We start from the raw sequence: 27,322 nt of genomic DNA, 5'->3' as shown, positions 1-27,322 counted from the left end.
GCAAGGTCACATTCCTGGAAGTGTGTGCCAAGCTCGCCCGAGCCTTCCAGCACTGAGAAACCAGAATGAGAGCTGCACTGACAGTGGAGCAGCGAATGGTGATCATACTGTGGAAGCTTGGAATACCAGATTGCTACTGCTCAGTGGGAAATCATTAGGGTGACCAGATGTCCCGATTTTATAGAGACAGTCCCGATTTCTGGGTCTTTTTCTTATATAGGATCCTATTACCCCTCACCGTCTGTACTGATTTTTCACATTTGCTTTCTGGTCACCTTAGAAATAATTTTGGAAAATCCACCGTGGGGGCTGTTGCCATGCAAGTGTGCAGGGCTGTTATCTTTGGCTATGCAGAGCTGTGACTCTTGGCAATGTGCAGGACATAGTGAATGAATTTGCAGGAGTCTGGTTCCCAAATTGCAGTGAAGTGATAGATAACACGCATCTCTCTCTATTAGCACCAACCCACTTGCCACAGAGTACATCCAACAGAAAGGGCTACTTTTCTCTGGTTATGCAAATGTTAGTGGATCACGGGGGATGCTTCTCTGACATCAGCATTGACGATGTTGAAATGACACCTTGTTGGCACCAAAGAAAGAGGCAACTGCCAGCTCAGCCAGTATAGAGTGACGGTTGAATGTGCTTTTGGTAGATTGAAGGGACGTGGGTGCTGTTTACTCACAAGATTGGACCTCCATTGAGAAAAATATCCGTATGGTTATAGCTGCCTGCTGTGTCCTGCTTAATATCGGGGAAGCAAAGGGAGGAAAGTTGGCTCTGGGGTGGAGGTGGAGCAGCTGTGTGCTGAGTGGAAACAGCCAGGCACAAGGGCTATTGGAAGAGCTCAATAAGGAGCTATGTGGTTGAGGGAGGCCTTGAAAGAGCACTTTAACAGTCAGCCACAGTAATGGGGTGTGATGGACTGTGCTGTACCTGGCCCTGGAGCTTTGAGGACTGTTAGGAATTGGATGGTGCTTGATGTGCATCTGTAAATTTCACCCTGGCTGTTAATGTACCTCTTAGTCTTGTTGGTGCTTTCTGTATATTTGCAGTTATTACCGTTGTTAGGCCCTGATCCTGTCGCCTTGTACAGTAACCAGTCGTGGGCACTTTCAGTAGTGCTATGCATTCGGCAGCATATATTGTGAAGTAACAAAGATGACTTGTACATGAAAAACAATGGGGGGCGGGGAACAGACCCCAATATGCAATTAAAAAACAATACAAAAAACACTTCTGTTCCCCTAGTTTATTTCAGAGCTTAACAAAGGGAAGGAACATTCATGTCCATTTCAGTGCATTGTGGGTACAGGTGCACTGACTTGCAAGGGCCACAGTTGCTGTAGGTGAAGATGGGGTCGTCCTTACTGTCCTTAGCGTGGAATGGTACAAGGGGTGCAGCCCCTGACGCCATGTGGAGTATTGGTTGGTGTAGGGAGTTCTCCACGGAAAACTCCATTTTATCTGCGAGCCTGTAATTGTTGGCCTTGTAGGTCTACAAGACTCTGCAGCATTTGTGAGGCACAAAGTGGGGTGATTTGAAGAACAATAGAGGGAGACAGTGGCTCTGGATCTGAATCTTTGCACTCATGAGACCCCACTATGGCATCAAGGGCCAATGGTTGTGGTGCTGGGCCATCTTTCTTCGGCAGCAGCAATGAGGAGGACGGTGCAATATGGCGTGAAATTGGGAAAGAAGTTGGCATTCGTTCCCAGGTGTCTGCTTTGTGCTGATGACTGCTGAAAGAAATTAGTGTCTGTAGGAAATCTGGAGGATTGGACGGGCAAGTGTATAAAAACAAGCCATTGTGTGATTATGAAATGCCCCACGCCCTGTGTGCAAGGCTGCAGTTCTCAGCTGGAAAACTTCCCACTGTGGGTGGTAGGAAATGCCTCGTAAATGGAAACTGCTTTTGCCTTCCCAGAGATGGAGTGGTTCAGTCTTCTCTTCTTGTGGGTCATGAGTTGTAGCAGGCCTAGATTAGGCAGGAGGCTCCTCTGCTGAGATGGAGCTGCCGGAAATGAACAGTGATACCTGAAGGCAGTTTGACACCCCAGGCTGGGTGGGGGAGGGAGGTATGTCCTGAACGTGCCTTCTGTGGAGTGGGGAGGGCTCTCTGGCTAGAAAGGGGCAGGAGAGGCGGGGAGGGTATCTCTGAGCTCCTGGGAATCCCATGGCTATTGAGGGACACAGTTGTGTCTCAATGATGGGTGACTGACATGCTACATGATCTGCAATACCAGCGCACAGCAGGGGGCTGTCTGCAAACATTTTGGGCTGTAACTATGAATTTCCAGCATTTCAATGGGCTGAGGTCTAACTTATTTTGTGGCCTTGTGTGTGCCTTTGATACTTGGTAACTCAGGAAGGGTCCTGGAGATAGACCTGCCTTCTCATGGAACAGGATCAGCGGTACCACAGGGGTGAATGAGATGGCTCGAGACCTGGGTTCGTTTCATGGCACTTCTCTGCCGCTGGTCTCCTTTGGATTCAAGTACTGTTAGTCTTTTCACAGAGCTCTTGTTAGGGTTAAACGCTCCATTGTTCAAACCAGGCCTGGGCTCCAGGCCTTTTGCTCAGCGAGGGGCGGTGGTGAGAATCAGGAGGGTTTTCAGATATGAGCAGCCCAGCAGAGGCAGCCGTTTAGCAAAGCAGCTAGTAGAAAGGCTTATCCTTACTTGACAAACAACTTTAAACTGGCTGGGGAATGATGCTGTCGCGGGGACTGAAAACTGGCAGGGCTGGGGAGTCGATGCAGAGTCCTGTCTGAACAGCTCGGTCCCTCTGGAAGAGGGGTGACCAGCATGTCAAATAGGCAGCGGGCGCTGAACCGAGGCGGGGTGAGGAAAACCAGCGGGAGCAGAGAATTAATGACATGGCCACTGAAGTGCCCGGGGCTGTCCTGGGGAAAGAAGACTGAGGGTCATGCTGGGCAAATGGAACAGCTGGAACGAATGGAGTGTCATAATGTTGAGACGCAGACTGACCGGGGAAGGAGGCCTTTGGAAAGCAGCAAAGGCTGGGAGGGCAGCCCCAGGGGGCACAGCTGCAAGGTAGGTGCCTGGCATTGGGGCTGCACATGCAGTGGCTTTGGGACACAGCGCAAGGGGGGGCAGGGGTCCTGGTTGGTCCTGCTCAGGTGAGACTGTGCCTAGAACTGTGTTCACTTCTGGGCACTGTTATGCCATGCAGGGCTTCGGGGACAGTCAGCAGAACAGAGCGAAGAGCTGGAAGGAAAGATTGAAAACACAGCTGGGCAAATCACTGCTGAATGCCTGGGTGTTTAAAGGGGCTAAGTGCCGAGGAGGAGGCTATTCAGCTCAGTACAAGGGGCTAGAACTAGGGCTAATGGGAAGACACTGAGAGGGAAAGCTTGGGCTGGCGGTTGTTGAGATATATCCATTTGCAACATGGATTCCCAAGGCTGGGACAGGAGAAAGCAATGGCAGAGACGCTCTAGGGGCAGTCGTACCCTGACCCAGGAGATGGACTAGAGGGCACCCTAGATATCTCTGCCATCTTTTACTTCCAGTGTAGGATTGTTCCCCTATGCCTCTCTTGGGGGGGCTCTGTCCGGCTGAGATTTACTCCACTTCCCTGGAAGGCCAGTAACTCCTGCTTAGGTGAACTTCTTCCCTGGTTTCTCATAGATGTTGATGTTCGTAGGAAGGTGCCCTCCATCCATGCCTGGAGGCATCTTCAGCCCAGGGTGCTACTCTAAGCCCAGAAAAACTCAGCTGAGCTGGGCTAGTGACAATCACTTGTCTGCCCCAGCCAGCAAGCCCCTTGCATCTAGCTCAGGTGCCCTTGGCATGTGTCCCATCACAAACCAGTTCCTGGAGAGCTGGACATGCTGAGTGCTGGATTAGAAGACTCTACTCGGAATCCCTGGGCCCAGAGTACAGCACCGAGCAGAGCCACCAGGGTTGGGCTGGGGTTGCTGAGAGGGTGGGCAATGCTGGAGAGGGATCTGTTGGTAACTCTGTGTTAGGGCTTGGATTGGTTTCTGCAGTGAACATCGGGGGTTAGAGGGCTGACCAGGAAAGTTCTGGGCTCCTTTCCAGCAGTCAGTCCGGTCCCTTGAGTCAGCGCTCTGTTCAGAAGGAATCTGAGGTGAATCGCTCTTTTCCTAGCACCTCCCGCTGAGGCTGACATCTGGCATCCTGGCCTTTTGGGCTCTGGAGAACATCACTGGGAAAGATTTACAGCCTCGATTGCTGTAACTCTGAATCCCAGTTCTGCTTCAAGGGAGCCTCCCAGGCTGAGGGGGCATCTTCGTATTGTCCTGTCAGGGCAGGTGGGCTGGGTCCTTCCAGGGGCTCCCCAGTAACTCCCAGGTTTCTGCAGCTTTTCCCACACTGTCCATGCAGGGCTAATGACCTAGGCGGGGGGGGTCTGTCCGGGAGCATTAGTAACAAAGTTTATTTTTCCCTTCTCTCCCCTCCGTGCAGCCTGTGGTCCCGGGACCTTCAAGTCGAAGCAAGGGGAAGGTCTCTGCTCACCCTGCCCCCCCAACAGCCGGACGAGCTCTGGGGCAGCGACGCTCTGCACCTGTCGGACCAGCTACTTCCGGGCAGACGCAGACTCTGCAGACAGTGCTTGCACCAGTAAGTCTATCCCCGTCTGACGGATGTCTTGGATCTCCCAGTCACTCAGCCCCTGGCAGTAGGGGACAGGATCAGGGTCCCAGTCTGCAGCAGTGCGCGCCGCTGGTTTGAGTTCTCCTCTGCTGGGGGAGTGGGGTGTCCTGGATAACCGGCTCATTGGAAAGGACAAACAGCCACACCGAGAGGCAGTGAATCCCGCCCTGAGGGCTGTGGGTCCATTGGGCCACTTCCCCACAAACCGGGGTGTGGGCTGGGATTGGGGGGCTCTTCTGGGCACTCTCCGCTCAGACGTGAGTGTCTCGTCTGCAGGCATCCCATCCTCTCCTCTCAACGTCATCTCCAACGTGAACGAGACGTCACTGGCGCTAGAGTGGAGCGAACCCCGGGACTCGGGGGGCCGGGACGACCTGCTGTACAACGTCATCTGCAAGAAGTGCACCGTGGAGCGCCGGGTCTGCACACGCTGCGACGACAACGTGGAGTTCGTGCCTCGCCAGCTTGGCCTAACAGAACGCCACATCTACATCAGCAACCTGATGGCGCACACCCAGTACACCTTCGAGATCCAGGCTGTGAACGGTGTGTCCAGCAAGAGTCCCCACTCCCCCCAGTTCGCCTCTGTCAACATCACCACCAACCAGGCAGGTCAGTACAGACAGCTGCAGGCTGGAGCCGCTGCTGCCTGGGGAGAGGGTGCATCTCTGCTCTGCTCCTGTAATATCCCAAGTAACCAAAGCAGGGTTTCCTGCTGAAAGTCTCTCTGAGGCTACTGTCCTTTGTTCGCTCCCTTTGTGCAGCGTTGCTGGCTCTAAGCTCCTGCGTCTAATCCCCTGGGTGACTATTTCTCTCGCTTTTTAAATCAATGTCCCTGGAGGGAACGAGATCAGAACTCCTGCAAACAAAGATGGGCGGCTGGCTTCTAATTCTGGCTTCAGAGACTCCCGGCTTGCAGGGGCAGATGGGCTTTCTCCCTTGTGGGCCTGGCTAAGGTCAGGACCCTCCCAAGCCTTCAGAGCGTGCTGTGCGCTCTCTGCTTTCCCTCTCCACCTTCCCCTGCATCGGGGTCTGCTCCAATGCACTGCAAACCTACTGCTGCCACTTACTGAGCAGAATTCATGGGCCTCATCCCTGAGGCAGAGGAGGGCGCCCTGGAGAGCAGGAGGAGTGTGATGGAGTGTGATGGAGTCACAGGCAGGTAGTTGGAAGGGATCTTGGTCTCATCAGCAGTTTGTCCTGTTGATTTGGCCTCAGCCTTAGAAGACAGATGTGGGTTGGGGGACGTTGTAGGGGATGGGGGGTTCCAGGGGATGAATTAAGTGACTGACGACGTTTTCCCCTGGCACAGGGCTGCGAATGCTGCAGCTTAACCTGACCCATCCCTTCCCTCTGTTTTGCAGCCCCCTCGGCCGTTCCCAGAATTCAGCTGCATGGCAGTACTGGCAGCAGCATGATGCTGTCGTGGACGCCCCCGGAAAGACCCAATGGGATCATCCTGGACTATGAAATCAAGTACTTTGAGAAGGTAAGGCAGAGCCCCGGCCCATGGTACCTGCGGGACGCGCACGGGCGGGTAACAGTGTTAGAGGTTGCCCTGGTGCAGGGGGTAGGATGGCGCTTGGGATTGTGATAACCGCTGTAAGTGACCCCGATCTTCCTGCCCCACAGCAGGGCCAGAATGACGGCATCGCGAACACCGTCACCAGCCAGCAGAACACGGTGCGGCTGGATGGGCTGACGGCCAACTCCCTGTATGTAGTGCAGGTTCGGGCCCGCACTGTGGCTGGCTATGGCCGGTACAGCCTCCCCGTGGAGTTCCAGACACCTGCAGAAGATGGTATGCACTGGGACTGGGACCCCTCCCTCCTCCCATCCCACGACCCGGCTCAGCCCCTTGTTCTGATCGACCTCCCGTGTCTCCCGCAGGCTCCAGCGGGAAGAGCTTCCAGGAGTTGCCCCTGATCGTGGGTTCGGCCACCGCAGGCCTGGTCTTCATCATCGCTGTGGTGGTGATTGCTATTGTCTGCTTCAGGTACCGGCTCTGGGGCTGGGGAAGAAGGAGGGGGGGTGAGCCCCAGGCTAGGAGTCCCACAGGGCCTCGTCCCTGCTGGAGTGTTTGGAGTTTTCCTCCTGTGTTCTAAGGCAAATACCCATCTGCATGCTGGGTTCTGGATGTCCGCACGGGGTCCTAGCAGAGCAGTTCCCGCTGCACTAGAATAACCATCACTCCAGGCTCGTCCGGCTCCATTGTCCTCTGCATGTGGTGCTAGAGGGGTGTTAAGCCAGCAGGGGAGAATGGCCTGTCGGGGAACATCAGCCGAGCAAGGAGCCCCTTCCAAACCTCATTGCTCCCACCTGGCCTCCCTGGGCAGCAGGTCTGCAAATGGAGCGTGGCAGTGAGTGTTCCTCCCCACGGCTTTGCTCTTGAGTTAGAGGCCATCCGATGCAAACTAGGTTTTACGCAACTAGCAGCCCGCCCCCAACCTGAGCCAGCTTTCAACCTACCTCTACCACCGCAGCCCTCATTGGGCCCTCAGGTGGAGCCGGCTTCATGACCCGCCCTGTGCACCTGTGAGATCTTGCCCTGCCTGCTGCAAACCTTGCAAGGCCTCTGAGCCTGTGTGAATTAGGGCAGCCGAGCCCAGAGCCAAACATCCCCTCCAGCAGTTCATGCCCATGTCCTGCTTCTAGGCTGAAGGTGACAGTACAGGGAGAAAGCGGGGGAGAGGTGCTGACCTGACACTGTGTAGTGCAGGAGCGATGCATCTGCTCTGTGCCGGCTTGCAGACTTACCTGTGGCCCCCTCGGCACCCAGCAGGCATGGACTGTCCTGAAATGGCTCTTGTCTCCTTTGGGCAGGAAGCAGCGGAGCAGTACGGACTCAGAGTACACGGAGAAGCTGCAGCAATATAGTGAGTATGATCCCAGGCCCTAATGCATGCTGCAACAGTATGGGAGTGTGACCCGCCCTTGCACCCACCAGGTGTGTGCAGGGCAGTGAGACTGGGGTGATTTCCTTTGTCGTGGGGGCTTTGTGTCTGGTGCCGGGGTTCCTGGCCTGGGCCCCAGGACGTCCTATAACTCTGCAGGGGTTGAAGGGTGAGGGGTGTTGATGGTACTGTGCCCTCACACTGACTTGCTCTGCTCTCGCAGTCACTCCTGGAATGAAGGTTTACATCGACCCCTTCACCTACGAGGACCCCAACGAGGCCGTCCGGGAGTTTGCCAAAGAGATCGACATCTCCTGTGTCAAGATCGAGGAGGTGATTGGAGCAGGCAAGTCACCTAACCGGTTGCAGCTCATGTCGCAGGGCTGCCAGTGGCTTCTCTTTGTCTGTAACCCCTCTGCTGTTCTCCTGCAGGGGAGTTTGGGGAGGTCTGCCGGGGCCGCCTGAAGCTGCCAGGCCGGCGGGAGATCTTTGTGGCCATCAAGACCCTGAAAGTGGGTTACACGGAGCGGCAGCGGCGGGACTTCCTGAGCGAGGCCAGCATCATGGGGCAATTTGACCATCCCAACATCATCCACCTGGAGGGCGTGGTGACCAAGAGCCGGCCTGTCATGATCGTCACGGAGTTCATGGAGAACTGCGCCCTGGACTCCTTCCTCCGGGTGAGGTACCATCTCGGGCCAGGCCTGCTGTGCTGCGGGGCAGGCTGTGCCACAGGGGTGTGGGAGGACAGGAGGCTGGGATGGAATCGCTTCCCTTCCTCTCTCCTTCTGGCCGGGCAGCCCTCTGCTCTGTTCTGCACTCTTGCTCCCGCCACGTTCGGCTCGAATGTGCATTTGCTTCCCTGCGTTTCACACTGACGACCCCAGGGTTCGAGTGTGGGGATGGGGAGGAGGGGCCCTATTGGAGGAGCCCGGTGTGGGAGAGGTGGGTAGCACCTTACTCAGGAAAGTAATAGTGTGTTAGGGTCTCACACACACACACACACACACACACACACACACACGAGTCTCTCCCCTTTCCTGCAGTGAGGGTGTTAGAGGTTCATTCCAGGGGGGGGCCAGAACCCCTCCCCAAGCCCCTTGTGAAAGCAAGGAACTAAGGGCTCACCTTCGACACCCCTCTGACCACTCCCCTCTGTCTGCTGGCAGCTGAATGATGGGCAGTTCACGGTGATCCAGCTGGTGGGGATGCTGCGTGGCATCGCGGCTGGCATGAAGTACCTGGCAGAGATGAACTACGTGCACCGGGACCTGGCTGCCCGCAACATCCTCGTCAACAGCAACCTGGTGTGCAAGGTGTCAGACTTCGGGCTCTCGCGCTTCTTGGAGGACGACCCCGTGGACCCCACCTACACCAGCTCGCTGGTATGTGAGATTCTCGTCGGCCCCCTCTGCCCTGCTGCGGAGGGCAGGGGCTGCGGGGGAGCCCTGAGGTAGGCACTAAATAATGGAATTAAGCGGCTCTCCCCACAGGGTGGTAAGATCCCGATCCGGTGGACGGCTCCGGAAGCCATCGCCTACCGCAAGTTCACCTCGGCCAGCGACGTGTGGAGTTACGGGATAGTCATGTGGGAGGTGATGTCCTACGGGGAGCGGCCCTACTGGGACATGTCCAACCAGGATGTAAGTACGACCCTGGAAGGGGGCCGGGCTGTGGCAGCACCAAGGGGCCTGGCCGCCTGGCTGCCTCGCGGCCGCTCTGAGCACTTGTGCGCCTGTGTGTCTTGGCAGGTGATTAACGCTGTGGAGCAGGATTACCGCCTGCCGCCGCCCATGGACTGCCCCACGGCACTGCACCAGCTCATGCTGGACTGCTGGGTGCGTGATCGCAACCTACGGCCCAAATTTGCACAGATAGTGAATACGCTGGACAAGCTCATCCGGAACGCTGCGAGCCTGAAGGTCATCGCCAGCGTCCAGTCAGGGTCAGTGCCCTCCCCTCCCCTCCCTGCTCGGGTACCGACCCTGTCAGGCCTCTCATCCCTTTGCAGTGGAGGGAATGCTGGGGATTCTGCCTTGCATGGGCTAGAGCCAGGCATTGGCTGAGCTAGAACTTAGGGGTCTGGAAGCACGGATCCAGGTGGAGACAGCACAGAGGGGAACCCCATAATCCTCCAGTGCCAGGCGGAGGCCTGTTCCTACCCCAGCCCAACAGCATCCTGTGTCATCGTCGCCCCCCCGGCATTAACTCTGGGCTCGCTCTTGTCCTCACAGCGTGTCTCAGCCACTCCTGGACCGCACTGTCCCGGATTACACCACTTTCACCACCGTGGGCGACTGGCTTGACGCCATCAAAATGGGACGGTACAAGGAGAGCTTTGTCAACGCTGGATTTGCATCCTTCGACCTGGTGGCGCAGATGACAGCAGAGTGAGTGGGGCTGAAGGGGCTGGGAGCTGGGCCTGGGAGTAAGAGCACTCAGCAGCTCTGATAGCAGATGCCTCCTGCCCAAGAACAATGAAGTGTGCACGAGTTTCCTCCCATGGGCTGGGACAGCTCCGTGATCGGTGTCCAGCACCTCTGCCAAACATTTGAGCCACACGAGCCGGAGTCGGTCGACCTAGGCTCTGAGTCTCGTTGCACTGTAGATGTACCCCAAGTGGCCATGAGAAGTAGACACAGACAAGTGCATGGCTGGGGGTGGAGGGGATTCATACAAAGCCAGGGGCAGGTGCAGGCCCTGACTAGATTGTTGTTGTTGTGTCTGGCCAGGAGGCCAAGAGGCATTAAAGGATTTCTGCTGCCGTGTTCTGGGCCTCTCTAAACACAGTTGGGGAATATCTGTCTGCTCCATCAGCCAGTGGTTAATGCTGCAGCGGAAATGCCTCTGCACAGGGTTCTCCAAGGAGCATGTAGACTTGTTACGAGCGCTGCCTCTTGTCCTTTCAGAGACCTGCTCAGGATAGGGGTGACACTCGCAGGACATCAAAAGAAGATCCTGAGCAGTATTCAGGACATGAGGCTGCAAATGAACCAGACACTCCCAGTTCAGGTTTGACCACAGGAAATTCTGGGACTGGAATGGACTGAGAGAATCTGTTGATAAGATTCTGGTTTGCAGTGCAGCCCGGCTTCCTGTTTTTCCCCTTTGCGTGGAGCTTCTCGGCCGCTGACAGTCACATAGGATGGGATGCTCCTCCCTGAATCCAAGGCACTTGGGCCGAGAGGGAGACCAGCCTTGTGCTTGTGTTTTGACCAGAGCCAGCAATGCAGTCTTCATATTGAAGACAGGTTATCGGATGAAGACTTCACTCCCTCTTCCTGCCCCATCGCCACTGCTCACAGCGCCGTGGGTTCAGGAGTTGTTCCGCTTCTTGGATTTCCTTAACCCCAAAGTCACAAATGTTCTCCTCCTGCTGCACGCCTTTTGGAGACGCTGCGAGCGCTTGTGGGCACTTTCCCGAGCTTGTGGCCTAGCAAGGGAGAGGGGGTTGTGGGGATACAAGCATACACAGCAGCTGCACGACCTTGAAGGGCATGGAGTGGGGTCTGGCCTGGCCTTCTCCTGTGCAGCCCCAGACAATCATGTCCCTCTGCTGCCCCCATACAGGGATCTGCACTGGAATGTGTCGGAAGGGAGGGTATCGGTCCGTTTGGCTCTGGATGCTGGAATCTGAACCCAGTGAGATTACTATGCAGGGAGTTGGACACACCAACTCCAGATCTCTCGTCCCTCTTTGTTTTATGGCCGAATCTGGACTGTGGAGAAAGGCCATCAGCGCGAGTTTGCACAGGGACCAGGGGAGCAAAGGCAGCCTTGCTCCTGCTCAGCCAGAGTTCGGAGAGGTGTCAGGGAGGCCAGGCCGAGCTGACTGAAGAGCCTGGCTTCTCCCCAGTCTCATGTTTTATGCAGAAGGAGCAGGTCTTGTCAGAGCACGGCCATCTCTGCAGAGCCTCCCCTGACGCACGCTGTGATTGCTGCCAAAAGACTCTCACTTCTGCTTCTTTGGCTCTTCCCGGCCCCTTGGCTCTTCCCGAGCGAGCGGGAGAGTCCCAGCGCGAGCGTGTGTGCGTGCATGTGTGTGCGTGTGTGCTGGCCGGCTGGGTGAGGGCACGGGCAGAATAAAGGCAATAAGAATTTTACTTGAGTTTCCTTCGCTCGCTTAGTCTCTGCCGCTGTACAGAACCCAAGAGACATGGAGCACAAGCCTGTTCCTTCCTTTGTACAGGTGTAGTACACCTCTCCCACTCCTGGAGCACGGGGCATGGTCCTTGCCTGCCCCCATGCTCCGACCCCTGGCTGTAAATATCACAGGGAGCTGGCAGAAGGACTGGCTTCAGTAGTATCACCCCCTTCCCTGCCAATCAGGTGTAGCTGTCCTGCCACTCGATGCCATGATGGTCATACAGGGTCTTAGCCACTTCCTCAGCTGTATCCACAAACCCACCAGCATCCCCCCCACCCGCCCTTCCTCTCCGCACTCCTTACTAGGGAGCCTTGCCCTGTAGGAGTCCCTAAGGGCATGGAGAAGGCTACTGTCCCCTGGCCGCAGAGGGAGTGAGGGCTAGCAGGAAGTGAGGCTTGGGTTTGGGGGTCACACAGGCTTGGCCACGGAGAGCTATATGTAGGGCACTATATGGTGCTGGTTTCTAACCCTCTCAGCCTGAACCGAACTGTGCAAAACAAACCTAGAGCCCAAGCCAGGCACGACCAGGCGAGTGGGTGCAGCCAGCGGGCTGAGAGCAGAGCCTCTGTTGCCGGTGCCAGGAGCTCTGCCTGGGCCCAACCCCAAATTGGAGAAACCGCCCAGGCTGGCTGGGCTTGTCTGACTTTCCTGGCTCCTGAGCCAGGCCCCATTCTATCCCATCTATTGGCCACTCTTGCTGATAGCCCTTCTAGACAGACACATCCCCTGGGCTCCCCAAGGGAGAGAGCTGTTAGAGACTATCTTCCCTCTACCACCAACCTTTGCTCTTTGCTGGAGAACTTCAGTCCTCCAGCATCCCAGCATTCCCTTGGGACTACTTAGCCCAACATAAGGAGGCGACAACTCGGGTGGAGTGCAGCAACTAGCTACGCCCGTGACTCAGTTATAAAATTTATGCCTGATCCTCAGCCACCTCTAGGCTTGGAAGGATTAGATGTTTATCGGCAGTGAACATTGATTTCACCACATACATGCAGACCAGCGAAAGAAATATTTCCATGGGTGGTAATGGCAATTTACAGATAGGCAATAGGAAAATGCTGCTTGAGAACTCATTGGAGTTAGATTTAAGGGTATTTATGCTCTGTATTTTGACATATGATGTTGACACACACTCCCATTCTCTCCCAGCTGTGAAAACTTAAATTGATAAATTGGAAAAAAGTTTCAAAAGAAATCTGGATATTATCAGTCGAAGTGATGACCAAATACAAATTGAAATCTGCCCGGCCTGGCCACCTCCCATGTGGGACAGCTGCCAAGATGGCTGCTAGAGAAACGCGGTGACTTCAAACAGCAGGAGATGAAGCTGTTCAAGGCAAACGCCCTTCCCCGAGAGCTCCCTGGCATGCTGAGCAAGAGCCAGCTACTTCTGCCCAAACACCATAGAAAGCTTGGAGTTGGATGGCTCTTTAGGGGTTTTCTCTGCCCGTCATGGGGAGTCCTGTCTCTATACCCCTCCACTCTGCTCTCCTAGCAGCCAGAACTTGGAAAACCCAACGCTCATTTTGCCCAGCGTTGGGTGCCACTGGCTGCTGGTCCATACCTCTTGCTGGGAGTGCCTGGGCGGACGTTCATTCTGGGGCAGGGATGTCTGTCGCATCATAACCTTGGCCTCTCTATTAGTTGCTTCTCTGCACTGTGGTGCCGCTGACTTGACGATCCCTGCACCATCCTTGGGAGAGGAGTGTCCCCCATAGCCTTCGGAAGCTCCAGGGCTGGCATCAACACGTGCTGCGTGCCAATAGTTTGATGGAAACCTGGGTTTTCCTTGCTGCAGTACAAGCCCATTTCTGCCTGATGGGTCTGTGGAGCCTAGTGAGTATGACTGGGCTTGCTCCTCTCTGACATTCCTTGATGTGGATGGTTCTCCTCCCACCAGTCTGAATCTCCTGCCTTTTCTCTCAGGTCTTCCTCAGATCCTAGCTTCCTGGAGATCCAGGACAGAAGGGGCCAGTATCATCTTGTCTGGCCTGAATAAAGCGAGGGCATCACCCAAGCACTCCTCAAACCTTAATCAGGTGTCGCTGTGCTCTGAACTCTCCCCAGTTTGTCCAGAACCGAATGCGAGGTTGAATAGCGCCCTCGGTCCACCCTGTTGGGCTGGACTATCCCCTCTCTCCTGTTGTGTGTGATGTTCTGTCCTACAGCTCAACGAGGCAGTTCCATAGCACCAGTTCTTCCACAGCGGGACCCGCTCTAGCTCCGGGATCGTGGCCTGTTCTGCTTTATCTGACTTCTGTTGCATGACACTTTGTTCCAGGTTTTGTTTTTAAGCCTCTTCCTTCACTCTATCAAGCTCAGGCTATATTTTAATTCAGTCCTTCTGAGCATTTGGGATCCTTACTGTCGTCAGCTGAGTTTCATTAGAGACCTTGCCTCTTAACCCTCCCGTTCACTGATGGAAATATTGCGTAGATTAGGTCTCAGCTCAGGGGGAGTCCTGGATTGCGCCTTGGGAGGGCGTGAGGGTGGGAAAGGTAGTTCTGTTCCATTTTTGTACTGGTTCCACTCCTTTCTCTGATCCAGTGCCATCTGCTCTGCATCAGGCAGCTGACTTGAGTCCGGATATGCCATGTGGCATGAAATGAACGTCCATTTGATTTTGCTTTGCTTTTTTTTAAACTCCTTCAAAAGCCCATTTGCGCTCTGAGGCTGGGTTCTGCAACTGCGTCCACTGCTGACATGGCGGGGGGTGGAACCTGACCTGAGACCCAGCTTTGAAACTGCCCGTTTCACAGCCTGGCCCAGACCAGGGCCTTGTCAGGGTGAGATGGGTCTGCTGCCGAGTGGATACGCCCCTGGTTTAACGCTGCCCAGCGCCGGAGGGCCCAGAGTTGCCTAGCAACAGGCTTCTCAGCAGCAGCTGTCAGCACACGGTGTGGAGTGGGGCAAGCGGATCCTTTCCAAAATGGCGTGAAATGCGCCATGTGTGTTGGGCTCTCCAACGGCACCATCCCTGTCTGTCCAATCAGCGTCTTCTCCTGCCCAGGGAAGGAACCAGGCTCCTTTGTGGCCTGGTTTGTTTCTGACAAAAGCATCTTGGCTCTTTGTCCCTTTCCTCTGGGTGCTCCGCAGCGACTGCTCCAGCCATGAAGCCGGCAATAGCATTGATTGGTCTCTTCCCTCAGAGCAGGGGCTGTTTGCCGCTTCCCGCTCCTGGGAACGTGCCCATCCTTGGAGTTCCCAGAAACAGCTGCCAGTAGCTTGGGGACCACGTTGCCTGGGGCCGCCCTTGCAGTCAAGGGTGAATTAAGATGGAAACCGTTGATCCGCGTGAAGTCCCACCCCCTGGAGATGGACGCTAACAGCCCGGATACACACGGTATCTGGGCAGCCGGGAGCCTGGTATGTCTAGTAGCGAACCTCCTCAGAGCCTGCACTGCAACCATGATGTGATAGAGAGCTCCGTTCTCCAGGCACACCGTGCTGTGTCGATTGGAGCTGGGGGGCCTGGGATCATGCAGCCCTCGTGAAGGGCAGAGCGGGGCTCGCAGACATGAGGGGGTGAACACCTGCTGCACAGCTGTGCCTCTCCCCGTCCCGATCCCTCCCCAAGCACTGAGCCCTCAAGTCAGCAGAGAGAGAGGCAGTAGCAGGGAGGGGAGGGAGAGAGGCCTCAGAAGAAGCTGAGAGCTAGGGATCTTCCTCTGTTTCATGGTGTCCCTTATTCCACTTTGAATAGCCGTTCCTTCCAGTGTGGGTGCCCTACACGGTCTCCCTGGTGCTCAGCCCACTTGCTGCCCTGGGTCACGTCTTCACAGTGTTGCCCAGCTAACTAATTACAAGACTAATGCCTGGCCCAGGTGATTGTCTCGTGCCCTTTCCACAGAGAGGCCATTGCTGGTATTGACCCACCTGCCGCCTCCTCCCACCACCTTGTTCCCCTGCTGCTGCAGTTCTCCATTCACTTGGCTCAATCTCCAGCTGCAGCTCTTGGCATTTTGGCACAGTTCTCTGCAGCCCCAGTGCTCTTCCGAGTCAGCCGCTCCCTGTAAGGAGGAGTGGGCTCATTCCAGCCGCCTCTGGTCTTCGCTAGCCCCTGCCTCACCTCTTGAGCTTTCTTTTCTGGGCGGCCATGTGCTGCCCCGTTCCCTGCAGAGCAAATGCTCACTCCACAGCCCTGACTGCTCCAGCGATCCATCAGGAGAACTTGCTGTGTCTCTACTCCTCGCTTCTGCTCTGTCCATCAGCCCCTTTTCTTATACAGTCGTCTCCTCTCACAGCAATTCTGCATAGAAACCCCCTCACCCCCGAGTCCTGTACTCTGGTCACCCCTTCTTCTGTCTCTGCATGCTGTAGCTCTGAGATCTGCATATCTGCCTCATCCTCCCATGCCACCTCTGCTGCGGGTCTAGCAATGAGTCCTGCCAGCTTGGTCTGGGCCGTGGTTCACCTGGCACTCAGATTCATTTCTAGAACAAACACGGTGCATCCTCAGTGCCCGCCGGTTCTTGGTCCTCTCACGCTAGCTGAGCTCACTCCTGTTACGAACTAGACAAATTATTTCCCACTGGCTCTAAAACAAAGTTACCAACACCGTAATCCTCTTTGCTGTCTTGACCTGCCCATGTTCCTCTGCCATGCAACCCGGCTGCTAGCATCACTCCAGCTTTTGCGCTTCTGATGGGGTGGGAGCCCTAGCTAGTGGGACAGCTTCTGCGACTCCCTACCTGAAGGTGGATTGGCGGCAGGCCTTGAGGAGTCCGACTCGCTCCCATATAACTGCAGCATTCCTGAGCCTGAGTTTTGTATCCCAGCCCACCCCCGGCCAGTCCTGTTTCAACACAGCTTGGTTTGCACCTGGTGACGCTCGGAGGTCTCTCCAGGCGGTGTGTCCCCCATCCCCACCTCCCAACTGGTTCTCCTGTACTGTACCTGCCACCTTTTTTATATATTGAGATGTATTTAATGGTGAAAAAGGAGGAAAAAAAAAGAAACAAATGATGCAATCATGCATTTGTAGAAATATTTTTTAAAGAAATACTTTTTTCAATTAAATTATTTAAGAAATCTATGGAGCTTCTTGGTTTGTGTGTGTTTATTGGCCTGGCTGCTCCTGCGGAGACCGCGTAGCGGAGGGGGGCTCAACACAAGGCCACTCTCCAGGGAGCTGTGGTCCTGCTCTGGCGCCCTTTCCGGCTTGCTGTTTGCACTTCGCTGTCCCTGGTGTGCTGCCCCCATTTCAGCCAGTGTCTGCTGGATTCTTGCTTCCCAGCAGAGCCCCAAGGCAAAAGGAGGAACACAGAGCCCCAGCCGGGCTGGCAAAAGGAGGTTGCTGGGAGAGAGACCTGCTGCTTGTTAGCAGGTGTCCCTGCACTCTCAATGGCTCTCTAACCGCTGGGTCGTCTCTGGTGCTGCAGCCCCAGCCCGTTTGGGCCAACCCTTGTTATAACATCGCCTGCCCCATCTCCCAGCCCGAATCCTCTCTCTTGTTGCCCCGGCCATGCCCTGCACAACCTAATCACCTGCGCTGGGGGCTTGCTGCAGGCCGAAGGGCAGCCTTTGGTGCTCCAGATAAAGGTCTTAGCAGTAGCTGGGAGCTGCATCTCTATAGCCACAGAGAAGCTCTGTTTAATCAGGAACAGATTTCAAAGTCAGGCTGTCCCCTGCCCTGGAATGTGATTGCCAGTCCTGTGTGCAGAGGTGATAAGCCCTGGAGTCTGGCTGATGGGACAGCGGCAAGGTCCCCCTTTTTTGCACTCCCCATCTTAGAGGGGGTGCTTTGTGTTCCGCATGCCCTTGGCAAGGGCTGCAGAGAAGCAATTGCTCGATACTGCAAGGATTTGATTCCTGGAGCACCTTGTGCTGATCCTAAGAGGAGCTGCTAGGGCGGTTTAGGCCTGAGCTCTAGCCCCATGGTGCTGCGTCAGTTGTGTGCAGTAACCTTAGGAGGTTTCAGTACAACCCCTGCTGGGGGTTGCTCCTCGCAGGGGCAGGCTCACCCCAGAGCTGCAGCTTTGTAAATGGGGGACAGCAGGAACAGGAGATGGGGGAAGTAAAATCCAGGCTGTGCTGTGCTGCCATAGTAACCAATGAGCTGGACCCCCTAGAGCGACCTAGGCTTGGCGGTGTGTGTGGAAACCAAGTTATAAAGGGGCAACATTGAGTTTTCAGCCTTAACTCTTCTCCAGGCTTACCCCCCCCCAGGGGCTGTGGTGGTAACTGGTACTATACTCCCCCGACACTCACCCCAAGAGGCTGGGAGATCCCCCAGCACTGGCCCTATCTGCCCCAATGCTCCGTCACCTGCATACCTGCCAATGAGATAAAGGGTGGGTGACACCAGAGCCTGCCCTGCCACTTTCTACAACTCTCCAAGGAAAGGTTTCTCAGGGGCTGTTGTCTCTAATATACAGGCTTGCTGGGGCCCAGGGCTGCTAGAACCATGTCCAGAAGCAGCTGCATTGAGCAGGACCCCAGTGGTTTTGTGTCTCGACATCAAATCTTGGCTCCATGTTTTGCCATCTCAGCCAGTTAATCCACCCATCCCTAGCCCCTCCGCTCCTGCTTGGGGGGAGATTCCTTCGCTTGCTCCCCAGGGGAGGCGGAGGGGCCAGGCCCAGGGCGCCGCATGCAGCGGAGTGTGTTTGACACTGGGTGGAATGGGTGTGTCAGGGATGGGATGGTGGCAGAGGACCAGGAAACATGGGCAGGCGTGATGGGGTGGGGGCTGGTCATGTGTGTTAGTCTCACGTCTCCTGGGGAGGAGGCCCCGTGGCCACATGCAGGCTCCTGGGCAGCAGAGCCCCCCGTTCTGCTCTTGGCCTGCTCTTCTCACAGCCCTTGCAAAGGGGCCTTTTGTGCTGCTGTTTTAATTCCTAACCAAGAGATTAAGGGGGGAGACAAAGGATCCAATTGTTCCTGGGGCTGGAGAGAGCCTGAAACTGCTGGAAAGTTCAGGCGGGGGTGGGGATGGGGGTGGGAGCAGCGCCTATGTCTCCAAACAAACCGGAGGGAGGGGACCCAAAGCCGCCTGCCCCACACCCCAGCAGCAGGAGGGATTCCACCTGCGCTTGCAGGGAGAGAAAGGGCTGCAAGATGTCCCTGGTGTGGGTGTAGCCTCTCCTCCCGGCTGCCAGCCTGCTTATCGGAGTCCCAGAATGGGGCCTGGAGAGCTTGCCCATGGTTTCCCTTTATTTTCTTTCCCTGCTGCTGAAGGTGCAGCTCAACTCAAGCACAGCGTGTTACCTGTGCTGTGTCTGAGCCCCAGCCAGGTACTTGGGACTGGAGCCAGCCAGGCAAGTTACAGGGCTGCGTGGGTGGAGCTGACTGGAGCTGCCTGGCTGGCGGGGAGAGAGGAAAGATCTTGTGTTTTTATGGGGCTTTATCAACCTGCATTGGAAGTGCCTGCCCAGCACGGCAATGCAGCCCCCTCTGGGGTAGACAGTGGCTGCTGAACAGCACAGGAATCCAGTGTCTTGCTATTGCAGAAGGCTTTAGCCAGGGCAGGGATTGGGGCTGTCACCCCAGTTTTTGCAGACAGTGTCCTGGGATCTCGCACAGGTGAGCAGGACCACCCCACTGCCCAGAATATCACGTCTAAAAGAGACCTGCAACCTGTCCCCTGTCAGGGCCGGGGCCCCTCCACACCAGGATCACCCCCCTTGCTAGCGCCTTGTACAAAGCCTGTTTTTCTAGAACCAGAGCCGCCGCCCCCGGAGGTCTGTAGAGAGCCCCAGCTGGCTAAACTAGCCAAGGGCCCTGCCTCTGGAGCAGTGGTGCTGTGTTCCCACCTTGCTCACAGGGCTGGTGTTTACAGTTTGTGTCTCACTACTCTGATAGCACCGGGTGGCAGGTGTAGACAGGCAGGAAGCAGGGGCCAGCTTGGGCATTGTTTAATCTGGAATCCACATTGCAGCCTCTTAAAGGGACCGCCCCCTTCTGGGAGGTGGTCCAGCATCAGACAAGACTCACAGGGCCTGAGGGGGGGAGCAGTGGGGGAGCAACCTTAAAGGCCCCCTAGTAACCACACACTAAGCCTGACCACGCATTAGCTTCATACTATGCCTGTAACTGGTAAGGGGCCAGAGCTGGCTACAAGCACAAGTTGTGGGTGGCCACAAGGCACCTGATTAATAAGCGGAGGATCTTAGCCATGCACCAGCTCGCTGGACTCCTGGCTTGGCGTGCAGCTTAGCACCTCCGCAGGGATAACCGGCCACTGTCTCTGGGGAAGCCAGGCCTCCCTCCTCCCGTGACTGTGCACGGAGGTACTCCACCATGGGATACCCGCCCTGCTCAGAGCCCCGCTCGGCAGCATGCCAGGCGTGGGTGCGAGAGCAGCTGGGTGGGGGGAAAGCTGCTCCGCACGATGCATCCCGGTTTGCACTCGCCAGGCCCAGGCTGCCCCGCAATGAGCCCCCACCCACCGCAGGGCAGAGACACTCCTGGGCCGGACTGGCACCCTCATGGCCCCCAGGCCTGGGTGTGTTGTGATTGGCATGGTGCTTTCCCCCTCCCACATCCCTGGGGGTGAGGGGTAGGGCAGCAGGGCCCTGCCATTCAGCTCCTGCCTTGCCCGGAAAGCACAGCATGGGGTAGTGCATCCCAGAGCCTGGGGTAAGTTAGTCCCTCCTGGCTGGTTGGGATGTGGGGACCAACCGCTCCAAATTCCCACCCCAAGCCCAGGCGAAGCTCCGCGCCTGCTGGCCAGGGGCTGGGAGTTTGGCTGGGAATATTAGCGCCTCTCCCTCGGTCCCTCCCCTGAAAAGGGGAGGAAGAGTTGGGATTAATTGACCAAGGCTGTTGGCTTCTCCGTGCTCTGGCTGCTAACTCTTGGCTGACACTCCCGAGACTTGGCAGCGTGGCTCAGAAACCATGTCAGCTGCCTGGGCCTATACAGCTGGAAAGAATCAGCTGTCGGCCTCTCTCCCCCCACCCCACCAGGAGACCAGCCTAACCAAGAAGGGGTGGGCCAGGCCCCAAACATCCACATGCATGAAGCGGGGACCAGCAGCCCGGGGATGCAGGGACCTGAGAACAGGGGAGGGGGGGCCGAAGTGGGGCCCATGAAGCACTGGTGAGTGAGCTCCCAGAACGGGCCACGTCCCCACTGAAACCTCCTCGCCCCAACCCCACGACCCTGTTTTCCTCACGCTCTGGCCATGCGCCCAGGAGTCGCTGCTTAATGGGGAACGGCAGGGCCAGTAATGCAGCCAGGCAGAAGTTCGGAGCCCAGCTCGGGAGGGCCAGGCTGGGCTGGGGATCGGGCTGGCGGGACGGACGGGGCCACGTCCTTGTCACGGGCTGAGGCGAGGCCTAGGAGTCTGTGTGGCCCCTGCCCAGCTGGGGGGTCTGTGCTTCCCCTGGCGCAATGGAAGGGGAGTGGCCCTTGCCTGTCTCCCAGTGCTGCGGGACGCCCCCCTGGCCCCAGCTCAGCTCCTTCTGGCTCCTGTTAGGATTATTTATGGGGAAGGTGTAAGCCTGCTCAGATGCTGACAACACACAGGCCCCTGGGCGGCTTTTTCCCATGGAGCTTTTTTCCCCTGTGACAGTCTTTGTGGCTCAATAACAGCTGTGTGTGTGGTGGGGGGGTATATCCGGGTGTCATTGCCCGTGGGGCTGGGACGGTTGATCTTTGCCATGTGCACCTTTGGCTCCAGCTCCTAATGCTGCCCCGTTACTAACAAGCTGCTACAGCCCCACAAGAGCAGGGCGAATGGGGTCGCAGAGGGGGATGTCTGGCAGGTCCCACAAGACGCAGAGGTGCCATTACCGGTCCCTGGGACTGAAGGAAATGGATCTTCATGGAACCGGTGGAACAAACTTAAATGAGCTTGGAGTCCCATGCACTGCAGGGGGTGGGGGGATCCAGTGGGGGGCTGAAAAGCAGCAGGTAAATGTGCATTCACTGCAGCTCTGGTATGATGGCTGCCCGTGGCAGGAAATGCTGGATTTCTCCCACCTCCCCCTGTGCCCAAGGGCTGGGAAGCCTGCAGCAGGGTAGTTAGGAGATGCTCAGCAAGGAGGAATCCTATCCTGGGAGGAAGGGAGCAGTCTGCACTGTCTGTGTGCATGCCCCAAAAGGAGGGGAGTGTTGGATGCCCTGCCTGGAGGTGGACTGGGGTCCATTTCTGACCATGCGATTATGCTCGTAGGGCTTTGCAGGGCAGGCAGGGTCGAAGTATTTCCAACACTCGCACACGTATTCCCTGCATGGGAAGAAGCAAGAATGGTTCCCAGACCAGACCTATCCTAGGCATCTCAGCAAGGGATAGTCAAACCAGGCCCCCAAAAGATTCCTTTCTACAACAGCACTGTTCTGAGAAAGGGTTACTTACTACGTAGTGGAGCCAGGACACTTGCAGTGTTTCAGAGCAGAAGGGACCTGGGGCAGTAGGGGTTAATCAGGATCATCTGTTACTTGGATGGCTAATAGCCAGGAGAAAAGCGAGCTAGCTAACTGGGTGCTTATATGGCGCTTATCCCTGCAGTACGTTACAGGAGAACGTGGGAGAAAACTCTCACGGGTTCTGTAAAGGCTGCAGAAACAAGCAAGGAAAATATGCTTACCCCCCCCCCCAGCCCCCCAGACTGGAGGTGTTCATTTGGGGCAGTGCAGAGATGCAGCCCTTAGAAGACACAATCCATAAAGAATATGGCGCTACCCCCAAAATATTTCCAAGCTGAGATCTTCTTTGGCAACGTTCAACTAGCATGGAAGGTTCACTGCAAACGTACCGGCATTAATCATCCGGCTGCCTGTCTGCATTGTTTCAGGGAAAATCTGAAAAGGGACTGGCCCAAGAGACAAAACACAGCGTTTGATTATCAAACACAATCAAAGGTGAGAAACCCGTGGATTGGGGCCTTTTAATCCAGTGCTTCCTCACTGCGATGCTTCATCAAGGAAGGAAGATGGGGGCATAGGACAGACAGGTGAAAGCACTCTTTTGCCAGTATAAGCTACATCTGCACTAGGATAGTGCTGCAATAGCTATCCCAATATAGTTCTACTGGCAAACCTTTTCTAGAGTAGACAAGAATTTTGTATCCTCTGCATATTTTACCACCATACTGCTCATCGCTTTTCTAGATGACAGATCTGTTTGATAGTAAGTAGCATGTTCCGGTCCATTGCTAACCTTGGGCCATGTGGCAAATCGATCATTTATTCCTACTCTTTGTTTCCCATCTAGCTGGTTTCTAACCCCTGGTACTACTTTGCCTCTCACTCCCTAGCTACTTCATTTTTTTTAATAACCACTTGTGAGGGACCTCATCAAAGACTTCCTGAAAGTCCAGCTGCATTATGTCAAGCAGCTCTGCTTGGGCCACTATTTTGCTGAACAGGTTCAGAGACTCCTAATAGATTAAAGAGGTATGATTTTCCTTTACAGAAGTCTGGCTGCTTTAACCCCATCATATCTTGGTCATCTAAGTGTCTGATAATTCTCTGTTTAATTAATCTTTCAACCAGTTTACCTGGTACTGAAGTAATGCTTGCTGGTCTGGCATTCTCAGGAACACCCCTAGTGACTTTTTAAAAGACACACACAACGTTTGCTGCCTTGCAGTTGGCCAGCCTAGCAGCTGAGTTTAATGAGCAATGACATATTTTTGCTAAAACTCAGCCACTCACTTCTAAAGCTCCTTTTGATTACTTGGAGGTACCATCTGGTCCCAGAGACCTGTTGCTATTTATTTTTATCGGTTTATTGCAGCCCCTCTTCTTTGGGCACCTCAAATGATGACAATACCTCCTCCTCCGCACCAAAAAGAGTGGGTATCTCCCCAATTTCCCCTGTGGTGGAGCCTGATGGACAAAAAAAGGTTGGGGAGTTTTCCCGCAATATCCTTTTCCTCTTTAATTGTTCCCTGGTGGCGCAGCGAAGCCAACGATTCTCTCGCCAACTTCTTGCTTGTGATCTAACTTAAAGAATTTATTGTCTTCAAAAATCCTTATTACAATGGAACCAGCCATAGTTTATGCTTCTTCCTCTGGTGCTCAGTTGGGCTGGAATTCCATTTTCTCAGTTTGTCTCCTATAATCACCTGTCCTTTGCCATTTAATCACCCTGCTTTTGTTTTTTGTTTGTCTTCCTGTTTCCTTTCTTGTGATGGGGAGTGTGCACCTGCTGCGTCTCTGCTCCGCTCCTCACATAGCCTCCCTGCTGAAATTCTTCCTTTGTGATGAGTTTCCTTCTGTGGGGGAAATCCCTTTTCCTGGAGCTGAACCCAAAAACTATGAATCTTCTCTGGAGAATGCTGAACTTATATCTGGTCACCATGACCTGATGGTTCACCTAGTGTTACTGTCTGAATCAACGTTGGTTATTACCTAACCCTTGGCAGGAGCGGTCTAGAACTAGTTATTCCAAGGATGTTGAGAAATTGCTTCTCTAAACCCCGTCCTCATATGACACTTTTTGCCAGTTTACGTGCAGGAAGCTGAAGTCACCCATTATTACCTTTTATTAGACTCAGCCGCTTCTTTGATCTCCCTCAAAACCGTGCACCTAGGACCCTTTTCCAAATGCAGCCCCTCCACCCCCCACCCCTTCTATACATGCATCCTTATGATCTGGGAACTGTATCCAGGAAATTTCTACCACACATCCCAGCTCCTCAGAAATGTCAGCTCATTAGATGCTAGGAAAATTTTTCGGTATAGTACCTCACACACACACCCAACCTCCCCCCAACACTGCCACCCTCTAACACACCTGTCCTCAATAATTTATAGCCTCTTACAACATTCTTGGTAGGCCCCAGAACAGCCTGAGATTATTTGAAAATAATATGTCATGGGTTCTTTTTCTTTGCCCTCTGATCCACTAGGCCACGCTTGCTTTGTATTTTCAAGCATTTTCTCTGCACCTATCAGGGCCTGGAAACTCACATATTTTTTGAATTAAAGCAGAGGTTTTCTAGATCCCAGCAGCCAATTTTTATCACAACGCTTGTGGCAGAATCAACGCGAGTTGGCAACACCCATGCACTATGTTGCTGATTGCTGCTATTCACCATGGTTCAGTCGCACCTGTTGTGTTCTCCTCTACTGCCCAACAGCTGAGTTTTTAAACTCCTTGCACCAGTGTATAATGGTGAGACACGCTACATCTCAGCAACCCTGCCCTCAGTGATTACCGGGGTCGTAGTGCAGGGGTGCCCTTTGATAATATAATACCTAGCTCTTACCATCAGCAGATTTCAGAGCACTTTAGGATGTATTCTTACTCCCATTTTAAAGATGGGGAAACAGAGATGCAGAATGCTTAGCCACCTAGCAGGCTAAGGGCAGACCTCAGAGTAGAGCCCAGCTCTTTCGAGTCCCAGCTCATGCTCTATCCACTATGCTGCACTGCCTCTTGAACAGTAGCGAGAAATCATGAACTGGAACTTCTTTCTGACAGGCCGCAGCTACGTGAGAAGGTTGCACAGCTTTGACTTAAATCCTTTCTTACAGCAGTTGAGTCAAACAAATGCAAACCCCTGGGGGACCCTCTGATTTGGGCTTAAGGGAGGCACATTCTCTGTAACTTGAAGCCTTTAAATCAAGGTTTGAGGACTCCAGTAACTCAGCCAGAGGTTCTTGGCCTATTGCTGTAGCGGGTGGGGGAGGATCTGTGGCCTGCCTTGTGATGTGCAGGAGATCAGCCTGGTCCCCGCTGGCCTCACAGTCATTTGAACCTGTTCCTAATTGCCTCCTGGGAAAGCGCTCTGCGCCTGGTTCAGTGGCAACTGGTGCAGCCCTGTGGCCTTCTGCACAAAGCTTGAGTCTTCAGCGCAGCTGCAGGCGAGATCACAAGCCCTTTTTCCCAGCATGCCTTTCTGGGGGCTGGCCCTTTGCATTCAGCGGAGGTGAGCAGGTAAAGCTGCAAAGAGGCCATGTGGCAGGTGACTGTGGCTGCAGCCTGGCTCCTTCTCCAGCAGGTGAGCGCCTTGAGCCCTGGTAAGCTCCTCTTGGCCTCCCCTCTTATTCTTGGGGTCCAGGGCTCCTTCTCACTTCTGTGAGATCTTATTGTGGACTGGGTCCCTCTTCCTAGTTCACTCCTTTACCGCCCAGCCTGCCCCTCCTCCAGCTCTGCTGCCTGACCCATCGCCTTTGCCTCACCAACGTGATGTCTCCAGGAAATGGGGTGTGGCTGGCATTGGGAAGTGGGAACCCCCAGGGAGGGCAGAGTGACTTCCGCAGCAGCCCCTTCCCCTCCTCATTAATAGCATGGTTCACGAGGCTTCTCTGCACGTGTGACTTCTCCCTCCCACCCTATGGCAGGGGTGTAGCGTCCCCCTGTTAGACCCAGTCTCTGCCTGAGTCTTCGAGGGAAGGGGGCAGCTGTCCTGCCTCTGCATGTCCCTGCCTGAGCTGCCTGGGTGCAGCTGCTGTGGAATGTGACACAGCCAGCGACAGGGAGGAGGTGGTTGGGGGAAAGGCCAGGAGCGGAGCTGCATTGTGTGGCATTTTCCACCTGCTCCCCATTAATGGGGAATTAGAGCCCGACGGATCCCAGCCCAGAGCTGATTGCTGAGCGGAGCACGAATCCTAGCCAGGCTGCAGGCGGGTTGGGGAGGCACTGGGCAAATACCTGCTTTTGGCATCACTGAAGGTTGTCCCATAAGCCACGCAGACCATGTTCCTCCGGGGGTGCGTGTGTGTTGAAAGCAGACAATACACATTCCTGCACAAGTGCACACTGGTGCAAGAGTTTGCACAGCTAATACCCGCTCCTGTACATGGGCATGCATTTGCACCGGTTGTGCATGGGCACATTTGTGCAGGTAGTGCAGGCTTCTGCACATATGTGTTCATGTGGTAATTTGTGTGTGTGCGCGAGCACCCTTCTGAGGGTTGGCAATTGTGGTTGGCAATATTGCTGCAGTCTCATCGCCTGACATAATCTTTAATTAAGGCTTCATCTTTAATCCCTGGAGCCTCCAGGACAATCCTGGAGGGTTGGGACCCCTAAGTCCCTTACGCAGGTGGGACATGCTCATGCATATCCCTTCTTCATGCCAGCTTGTACAAGACACAGCAGGGAGAGCCCACCAACTACAGCTGAGAAAGGTGCAGAAGCAGCCACAGGCTGCGTGTGTAAAGCATAATGAGGTGTGAAAATGGGTTCGGTATCCGCCTGCCATTCGGAGCTGCCAGGGCCTCGTCTGCCAGCTCCCTGTGCCCTCCCTGCCCCTTGCCCCAAAATCCCAGCCATTAGAGAGTTTCCAAAAGCCTGAATCAGTGCTTGAAGCTGCTGAGAAAGTTCAAAGCAAAACTCCCCCCTTTCTCAGAGCAGCTGTGTGGGTTTCATCTCCGCTCCACGCTCGCTTGCTCGGCGGCTGCAGCCTGGAGTCATTTTATGCCATTAATGGGTTTCCTTTCTCTGCACCAGTTAATGATCCAGCATGTGAAACATCAGGGGATGAGGGCCCTTAAACTGGGGCACTGTTGTGTGGGGGCGGCGTGTGAATTTTACCACTCATAAAACTTGAGCTGCCTAGAATGGCTAAAGTCAGACCTAGGGCGAGCAAGGGCTCACCCCACATGGAGCTCTGCCGAGGGTCCTCATCCTGAAGCCCCCTGTTGTCCCAGCCCTGGACTCCCCTCCCCCCCTCAGCTCTGCCGGTGCCCTTCAACCCCGACCCACAGTCCCTGCTGTCCCAGCCCTGGAATCCC

At 55.1% G+C, this 27,322-nt stretch overlaps 1 protein-coding gene across 2 annotated transcripts in view; it reads left to right on the top strand.

Moving 5' to 3' along the window:
• The window catches only part of EPHB3 (EPH receptor B3), a 51,964-nt gene extending 35,323 nt beyond the window's left edge, over window positions 1–16,641 (top strand). Inside the window, exons 4-16 of one of the 2 annotated variants that reach the window (XM_030575747.1) lie at window positions 4,456–4,611; window positions 4,921–5,256; window positions 6,009–6,133; window positions 6,277–6,445; window positions 6,535–6,640; window positions 7,468–7,520; window positions 7,762–7,884; window positions 7,971–8,218; window positions 8,708–8,923; window positions 9,032–9,181; window positions 9,290–9,483; window positions 9,773–9,928; window positions 10,448–16,641. In XM_030575747.1, coding sequence (XP_030431607.1) covers window positions 4,456–4,611; window positions 4,921–5,256; window positions 6,009–6,133; window positions 6,277–6,445; window positions 6,535–6,640; window positions 7,468–7,520; window positions 7,762–7,884; window positions 7,971–8,218; window positions 8,708–8,923; window positions 9,032–9,181; window positions 9,290–9,483; window positions 9,773–9,928; window positions 10,448–10,556 — 2,141 coding nt within the window. In that variant the 3' untranslated portion in view covers window positions 10,557–16,641. Of the gene's footprint in view, window positions 1–4,455; window positions 4,612–4,920; window positions 5,257–6,008; window positions 6,134–6,276; window positions 6,446–6,534; window positions 6,641–7,467; window positions 7,521–7,761; window positions 7,885–7,970; window positions 8,219–8,707; window positions 8,924–9,016; window positions 9,182–9,289; window positions 9,484–9,772; window positions 9,929–10,447 lie in introns of both variants that reach the window. The other variant, XM_030575746.1, reaches the window with a different exon arrangement.
• Window positions 16,642–27,322: the final 10,681 nt, after the last annotated feature.

This window comes from Gopherus evgoodei, chromosome 9 (assembly GCF_007399415.2).
Source record: "Gopherus evgoodei ecotype Sinaloan lineage chromosome 9, rGopEvg1_v1.p, whole genome shotgun sequence".
Taxonomy (NCBI): domain Eukaryota; kingdom Metazoa; phylum Chordata; order Testudines; family Testudinidae; genus Gopherus; species Gopherus evgoodei.
The sequence above is the reverse complement of the archived record's forward strand: the minus strand, read 5'-3'. Positions and strand labels throughout refer to the sequence as shown.